The 9151-nt window shown below is 40.8% G+C and overlaps 1 protein-coding gene across 1 annotated transcript; it reads left to right on the top strand.

Moving 5' to 3' along the window:
- Positions 1–714: 714 nt before the first annotated feature.
- On the top strand, positions 715–8096 carry LOC117479727 (peroxisomal succinyl-coenzyme A thioesterase-like). The gene is made up of 11 exons (XM_034126820.1): positions 715–823; positions 1734–1935; positions 2082–2181; positions 2940–3130; positions 3462–3631; positions 3756–3875; positions 4155–4240; positions 6202–6295; positions 6654–6734; positions 7478–7622; positions 7725–8096. Exons 2-11 carry the CDS (start codon positions 1740–1742, stop codon positions 7841–7843), a joined length of 1302 nt encoding a protein of 433 aa, XP_033982711.1. The 5' UTR covers positions 715–823; positions 1734–1739; the 3' UTR covers positions 7844–8096.
- Positions 8097–9151: the final 1055 nt, after the last annotated feature.

Raw genomic sequence — 9151 nt, 5'->3', positions numbered from 1 at the left:
AGATTTGGAAACCATCTTGGTTACACAAAACTTATTTTTCACATAAATGGCAACGCCACTACCTTTTTTAGGACGGTCGGTACGATATACACTATAACCATTTAAGTAGATGTCAGAGGCCAAAATAGATTTATCAAGCCACGTTTCTGATAAGACAATGACATCAGCATCAGTCGAGCTCGCCCAAATGCGGACAAAATCTAACTTAGGTAACAGACTGCGCACATTTAAGTGAATGAATCCCAACCCAGATCTAGAAATAAAATCAGCAGGAGTTTGATCCGTTCTTCTCCCTTGTTTGCTAACGCTAAACCCTGTCTAATAATTTCCATAACTGGGCAGATAAAGGATTTTTTTACATTTCAGATTTTAACACGAAACCTGGTAGCCTATCCTGCTAGCAATCGTTCTCAACTCCAGCCTGCCCCTCTGTCTTTCTGGCTCTGGTTTATTTTCATAAAACACCCTAACAAAGTACTGTGCGCAGTAAAATCACCACACCATTCTATAATTAGCTTGTGTCAATCCACATGCTTCATTCAATATGCGAAAGTTTAATGTATTACAAGGATCATAATGATTGACCTCATCCCATTCTTTACAAATGGTACATTCCCTCCACCTTTGATCGAGTGATGTTTCTGTGGGAGGAGATTAAAGTTCCACAAAATATTAACCTGAACTTGTTTGCTATAAAAAAAGAACCTGTTCTTGCAAAGTTTGATTAGGTCATTGCTTTGTTTGCAGACGCTTAGACGACTTCAGAACCAAGAGTAGATCAAACCAACTGTCAAGAAGGCACACCTGAACACAAGCTTGAAAGGTCAGTTAGTGTTTATTTAACATTGACACTTTTTGTGGTCAGCTTCTGTGACTGCAGAGCTCTAGAATTTTGATTTTATTTGTAGCCGTTTGCCCCTTCTGAAAGGGGGACAACAATGCCGAACATGGAGTATTTTAAACTTAAGTACTGTGGTAGAGGACGCATTCGGATACTATACTTAAGTTAAATGATTTCACTGATCCACAGTGTCTTTACACTCATACTGCACAGCATTTCAGAGGTAAATATTGTATTTTATTATAACACTTGTCCAGAAGCTATCGGAATGAGAATTCAGTTTTTGCCAAGTAAGAAGAAAAGAGGCTTCTGTATGACATTGTTTTTTATTGTAATATCTGCAAATCAGAGCTAAGCCAGAAGGCAAAGCTCTCTCTAGCGGTCTATCCTAATTTATATTCTTACCTCTGGTCATGGATACTTAGACTTTCTCTGGAGGTTGGCTGGAATATTCCTTAGGGATAATTTGAGAAGTTCATTAATCCATGAGGGAGTTTGAGTAGAGACCGCTGCTGCTTTTTCGAAGAAAGTATCCAGGTGGTTCGGGACCAAGTGGACACCTTGGAATCCCCCATCAGAGCTGGTTAATGTGGTCAGGGAAAGGGAGGTTTTGGGCCCTGTTCTGGAACTGCTACCTCCTGGGACCCGACTCTGGAAATGCTGTTTTCGATAGGGTGAGGGTTTAGATGGATAGTAGTGTTTTTAAGGTGTGTTTACCATTTATCTCCTTAGATTTTAGAGACCCTGGTTGAGTGTTTGCACACAAGTTCCAACTCCAACTAAATAAATACAATAAATAAAATATATTGCACCATCTTTATTTGGAAATAATAGTGAAATCTGTCATTTATTTATTAATTGTATTGTCTCTTGATTTCTTCTGTCCGCTCAGTTCAGGATGGACATGAAACAGCATTGCGTGAAGCTGTCGGTCCAGCCGTCCAGAGGGCTTGTGGATGAGAAGTTCACCGTCTTGGTCCAGAACCTCCTCCCTGGGTTCCAGCTGACCATCCACGCCCTCCACCAGTGTGAAGACGGACACAGCTGGGAGGCTTTTGCTCACTACACTGCTGATGCCACCAGTATTGTGAACGGTAAGACCATCAAAATTCAGGAAGATGAATTTAGAGCGATTACTAAAGTTTGTGAATGGCAGAAAAACATATTTTGTTATTAAATGATGGAGTTATATGTGAAAATAGAAAAAAGTCAATATGTTTTATCCATTTCACTCCCACAGTCTCACAGGATCCCAGTCTGGGCCGGACATATTCTGGGATTGAACCGATGGGCCTGCTGTGGAGCCTCAGACCAGTTCCTGGCAGCAAAACTGGGCTCAGTTTTTATATATTATTATTAGGCCCAATTCCAAAACGACCCATACACCACTGCACTCTGTGACCAACTGAAGTCCGCCTGTATTCTGATCTCAGCTGAACGAGCCTCCTTCTGTCTCTCTGGTAGAAAGAGCAGCCGTCATAACATTTCGGAACCATAGTTTTGTGTCAGCATATCTTGGATGAAAAATAATCATTATTTATAGTAAATTAACTTCCATAAAAAGGTGTAGGGGATGGATTTAAATGAAGCCTTATGGTGCGTTCACACCGAATGACGAGATTGACGCGACTTGCGCCTTCGCGAGAGTTACATTTTGTCAACTCGAGCGTGAAATTCACGTGGCACATTCTCGCGTTAGCCAATCAGCGGTGAGGATCTCGGCCTGCCGCCACTGACGTTGAATCAGATAACCAAAACATCAGCCGTTAGCTGTTAGAGCTCACAGCTCCTCATATTTGTTCAGAAACTGGTGAAAAGTTATACATGTACAAACCACAGACTGTCTGTGTCATGGCGAATACAGTCGCTGCTTTATTTCTGTCTTTATGACATTGTTGTGAGTGTGGACGGAGCAGCTACATGTTAGATTAGTCTTATCGATCGATTTCCGAAACACATATTAGAAAAGTGTTTTCGTCTGCCTACTTGTTTGAATGACGCTAGTAAACACAACTTCAAGCCGATTATATTCGCATCGCTTTAATCCGGTGTGTCGGGTGTGAACGTTAGAGTTACCTCGTTCCCCTCATTCTTCAAGGTGGAGGAAGATGAACGTCCAGACTCCCATGGGGGTCACAATCTCGGTGTACCAGGGTCACCAGACGGAGGGCTTCTTGGATCAGGTGCTGCTGGCCAGTGTGGTGGTAGAGCGATGGTTCATGGCTCCCGGCGTCCGTAGAGTCCCGATAACAGAGGGCAGACTCACTGCGACCCTCTTCCTGCCCTCAGGTAGGACCTGGGGAGATTCTGAAGGGAGGTGTCCTCTGGGGGAAGTTTAGGGGTGACATTTGTGTGACATAGAAGAACATTAACAATGAAAATGAACCAAATTCAGCATTAGTTATTTGTAACTTTTGGAACAACAACATTTTTTATCAAACTGAATTCAAGAGTACATCGGTAAAAAGTAATATTATCGATTACTCAATTACACAAATATTGATTGTATCTGGAAGACTTTGTGCTTTCAGCAAATATGGTAAAGCTTCCCAAATAATCCATATATCATTGTATAATTACCGAGCTAGTGATTGTATTTGGTGTCTTGAATTGTCTGAAGGACCTGGTCCTTTCCCCGGACTCTTGGACCTTTGGGGGGGTGGAGGGAAGTTGGTGGAGTACCGGGCAGCGCTGCTGGCCTCCCACGGCATCGCCTCCCTGGCCCTCGACTACCTGACAGCTAAAATCACTAGGGAAACTGGTAAAATGGTGGACAATGATTACTTTGAGGTACATCAACCATGTATATCTTGAAAACATAAGATATAAATGTAAGATAGCGCTTTCTGACCAACAAAAAACGTTCTGCATCATCAATGTAGAGGTGTATTTTCGACATATTTTCCTGCTGCAGACGGCCTATAGAGTCCTGGAGCAGCATCCTCAGATCCTCGGCAGCAGGATCGCCATGTTGGGTCTTTCCTTCGGCGTCTCTGTCACTCTCAGAATGGCTGTTTACTCCCAGGTTGTAAAGGTAAGACCATCTATCTATCCATCCATCTATCCATCCATCCATCCATCCATCCATCCATCCATCCATCTATCCAACTGATGTCAGGTGTAGCCTTGCAACTGAATATAACTCCACACAATGAGAAGCACTCAATATAGCAATATAGTCCACAATGTCTGGAAGTTGCTCATTCCGTCGCAGCGAACTGCAAGGGATCAGAACCATGTCACACTTATATTATCTGACCGATAATCGGATTCTGTCCAGCTGTCTGATCTCTGTATGTGTGTGGTCTCCCAGCTCAGATGCGCAGTGTGTATCAGTGGGAGTCATGTGCAGCCGATTGACGGACCTGTGAACAAATTATTGCTTTATTTAACAAGTAAGTTAATCTTCTTTCAGTTATCTCTATGCCTTTCCTGCTCACAAGAGATTTTAATTAGAGCCTGAGCTCGACAGAGTCGGAATGAAGAACTATTGTTTTCCTCGACTATTTTTATTAGGGTCTGAGACTGTTTTGTGTGACACCACACACAAAACAGGCCAAACGACGGGCTAAAACCCAGAAAAACGGGCCAAAATCATGACAGCATGTAGCCCGTTCGTGCATAGCGATGTGGGCGCAATAGGATTATTATTATGATTATAATTTTTCGTCTTTGAACGCACTTTTGACCCCCGCAACCTTTATGAAAACTCACCAAATGTTGCAAACACGTCAGAAATGGTGAAAATAGACGTTTGGAATGGGTTCCGTAACTTTGCGTAAAAAATGTGCAAGCCACGGCCACTTCTGTTTTTTAATGTAAACTCCCCCCACTTTCACTTTCACGTAAATGAACAAAATTGGATACCATATCTAAAGTCCGGAGACAAACAAAAAAGCCTTTTGGAGGTGTATAAAAAAACGTACAGGAGGTCGGCCATTTCGAATTTAACATACCCTACTTTAAAGATCTCCTCCCAGGGATTTTTTCCCATCGACACCAAATTTTGAAAGTAGCGTCTCGAGACTTGGGGGATGAAAAGTTATCAAAATCGAAACTTTTCACCGCACGGCGTACTCGTTATGCGGCGCCCATTTTAACGTTTGTGTGATGCTAGGTGATCCCTCGACATGGAACACGATGATGTCATAACTCCAACTGACATGCTCCGAATACCGCCAAGCGTCACATGATGGTTTACACTGCTGCCCTGAACAGCTCTACGTCAAATCTGAGGTTTCATAATGTGGTATTTCCATGGCAACGCAAGTGCAATGGACATGTTCCGATCGCCATCAAACTTCACTTGTATATCATCGGTCCACCCATCAACAGCTTTACACTAAATCTGAGGTGTAATCATATGCCGTTTCCATGGTAATGCATCCCTCCTCATAAAACACGATGTTGTCATAACTCAAAGGAAAATTGTCCAAATGGCACCATACTTCAGATGATGGTTAATGGTCTGGCCCTGAACATGTCTATGTGCCACTTTTGAGTTTTCCGCACAACCAGGGCCGGCCCTGACCAATTTGCTGCCCTAGGCAAGATTTTAGCTGGCGCCACCCCCCCCCCCCCCCCAAAATTAACACAAATACAAAATTAAAGCCTATAATTGCACATAAAAAACATTATTTAAAAAAAAGAACAATTTCACATAAACCTCTGGTTTTTACTGTAATTTACATTAATTACAGCAGAGGGAGCTGTCCTAATCAAGTGAAGAGAGGGATGTAATCTACTTCCAATGTTTGCCCTTTTGTGGGACCATGCCAAACTATCTCCTCCTACAATTTTTATCAGATCGACTCCAAATTTGGCCAGTACCATCAGAAGACTTGGATAATCAAAACTTATTGCGCACTTGTGTTGTGTTTTGGTATGGCAAGGTTACTCTATAGCGCCCCCCTAAAATACCTCAACATACTTATTTTGGGTTTAGCGATGCATTTACGAAATTTGTCACAGGCGTTAACACGGAGGATCTTAAGTAACTGATATGGTTGTCGTGTTTCTGTGTGGCAGGATGGCTCTATAGCGCCCCCTAAAAACCCTTCACGAAGGTGTACGTGACACCTACATGTACGATATATAAGAGGCATTTGTATCACTGGAAAATCTGATTCCCATGTAGGGAAATGTAGTGAAATCAGTTCAAGCGGTGGCAAGAAGTAGCTTACTTGCGCACATGCACAAACAAATCAGGTTAATGATACAAAGTGGTTAGTGACGATGGCGATTCGAGGCTGCACATGGGTTCCTGAAGCTTGCAGCTTTCATTTTGATTGTAATTACCCTATGATCAATCTCTGGTGCCACCCTCAAGACAAACATTGAATCCTTTTCTTCTAAATCAGAAACATTGACAAGATTCAGCTTGATAAGGATAACCAGTCGATCCTTAGAGATATGCTGCTGCCCATCCCAACAGACCCCTCACTCAAAGTAGACGTGAGTACCAGCAGACTCTTGAGAGAGTTTATATTTCTGATTTTTAACTGGGTTTTTGCTCTTCGAAGCCCTTTTTGTAAAAAAATAAATCATTTCGGTTGATATAGATAACAGTTTGTTTGCATTATGTATTATCACCTGTGTATTCACATTTGTTTTAGACTGAACAACCATGTACATTTTTGTATATGTATTTAATCTCTGCTGATATCTACAACAAAGTATATGTGGATAAATGTGCTTCTGTAGCTCTGAGTAAAGTGTCAAAGATCCAAAGATAAATGATCGCACAGTGATGCATCATGAAAAATTCTGCAGCAGATGATACAATCTGAAACGCTGCTGTGTCTCTGAGCAGGTGGGACGACTGCAGTGTCCTCTGCTGCTCGTTGTCGGTGAGGACGATCAGAACTGGCCCACCTACGAGTCTGCTATAGATGTGAGTGTATTTACAAGATGACATCCTGTGTGAATAAAAACATTCACCTGGAGGTCTGGGTTGAGGTCGAATAGTCAAAATAATCTGTCTTTTCCTAACCTTAGTGTAAAAAGTAATGGGGTTAAGGAAAGATGTGAAGAATTAATCAGGATGTAGAAAAGAGACTGCAGTGCTAAGAGAATAGGACTGCACTTGGGCAACGTAATTATGATTTTGTTGATATGCATCTTCCGTGTTGAAACCTTAATTTTCCGTAGATGGACTACTTAAAGCGCATCTAGATACTTGTCCTTGTGTTTTCTATCTTACCTTTTATGATGTTGTTTTATGCTGGCTTCATGAAGGTGAACAACAATGAAAATGATATTACTTTATTGCCAAAGTTGGAATTGAAATAAAAAAAAACAAAAAACAAAATTCCAGATATTAAATGAAAGATTTGACCGTAAAAGCAATGATTCATATTATTGAATATATGACTATTTATCAAGATCTCATGGAAAACAATACATTGAATTAAGGAGGGGTAAAACAAAGCATGTTTCCAACATTTGCAACATCTTTGAATTTATTTGTAAAGACATATTTTTAAATTCCACTCTCATGAAGATTTACAGTTCAGACGTGACAGCAGCAGAAACAGTATAAGATATACATATTTACAAAGCATATCCAAAGAATGATAATGAGGCCATTTAATATTAACATTTATGAGATTATGTGTTTAACTTCCTTTTTTGCAGATGAGAGAGATGATGGAGCGAGCGGGGAACAGCCACCTGCTGACTGTCCTGTCCTATAAGAACACCGGTCACCTGATCGAACCTCCGTTCACACCGTTTGTCAGAGCCAGCTCCTTCAGAACAGTCACTAACCCACCTTTTACGAGTATGTTCCCCTTCAGACCAGGAAGATGTTTCTCTCAAAGTTAAGCTAACAAGTCCGAACTTTGAGTTTTGACTGCTATAGTTTGGCTTCTTGTCTTTGCAGTGATGGTTCTGTGGGGCGGAGAGCTGGTGGCACATTCTCTCGCTCAGGAAGACGCCTGGAGGAAGACGCTGGTCTTTCTGAGGGAGAATCTGTACGGCGGCATGAAACCTGGTGCTTAATTTTCCAACCTGTAACCAAGACAACAATTTAATATTGTAGAGACTTCTGGCACCTTTGGTTCAGGATGTAAGAGTTATCTTTACCATGCATAATCATAATCACTTTGGCTGCAAATGTAATGGACATGAAATATTCAAGGTTGAATTAGTACAAAAGTAATTTGGTTAAAGTTTTAAATGTATATTGCACTCATCAAACAAGAGATAATAAAATGCCTTACAAGGAAAGAAAGAAAAAGCACCATATAAACAGTTTGGAATCTTGTTTTGTTATTTTGATGTTTACCTGAATTATTGATCCTCTCTGAAATATCAGCACCTAATCGTATCTATGTAATGAGTCCTGAGAACCCAAAAATGATTATTAGTTAATGTCCGATTCTTTTGTATTGTCTGGAACTAGCTGCAATAAGGTATTTTCTGTTAAAAGCTCCTGTCTACTGCTTCAAGTGATAGAAGAATTAGACCAACTCATGGACCAACAAGTCCTCCAACTCATAGGACCAAATAGGTCGATTGTTCAAGCGCTTATTACGACCAAATAGGTTGTTTGTTCAAGCGCTTATTACGACCTATAATCACGTTTTAAAGTTTTCGACCTCTAGTGCTCCCGTTGACTGCAAACGCTACGTTGGGTCGTATATTCACAAATAACGCTCTCTGGAAAATTCTAAATTGTAAGATAGTTTGGCCATTAAAATGCTTTTTCATTAGATTTCTAGCGATAAGTGTATATTGTACTTTTATAATCCACGTATTACGAAGATGATTTGAGGTTTCGCCAGGAGAACGTGTATATGCGGCAGCTTCCATGTAAAGTTAGCGTCAACCCTCACGGGGTGAAAACAGTATTTCCGGTCTTGAAGTTTTCATAATAAACCAATGATCAAATGATCAACAGTGATATCTGCAGTACTCATCCACTAAAAAACATCAGTTTATCCTTGTTAATTACACGACATTAATTGGTTTAAATTGTGTACAATGCTTTTGTGTTTTTCCCATAGGTTTTTCCCTTTCGATTCTGAGACACATTTATTTTTTCAGAGGTTTTGATAGGCTAAAACATCGAACTACCCATCATCCTGGATGTTTTAGCCGCAATGCACGTCGGGATATGGTGTTTATGCGATATGAAATCGGAAAACATTTAAAAGAAAAAATATATATACTTTATTCCGAGTGTTCTTGCTTTTCTCTTTGGAAGTCAGTGAAATAACGGCATTGTAATAAACGGTTCGGCTGCATTAAATATTACACATCTGCCGTAGTTCTTTATTTATAGAGCCCTGATGAGAAGACTTCTGG

This window comes from Trematomus bernacchii, unplaced genomic scaffold, assembly GCF_902827165.1.
Source record: "Trematomus bernacchii unplaced genomic scaffold, fTreBer1.1, whole genome shotgun sequence".
In the NCBI taxonomy this organism is placed as follows: domain Eukaryota; kingdom Metazoa; phylum Chordata; class Actinopteri; order Perciformes; family Nototheniidae; genus Trematomus; species Trematomus bernacchii.
This window is presented reverse-complemented; position numbering and strand designations above follow the sequence as displayed.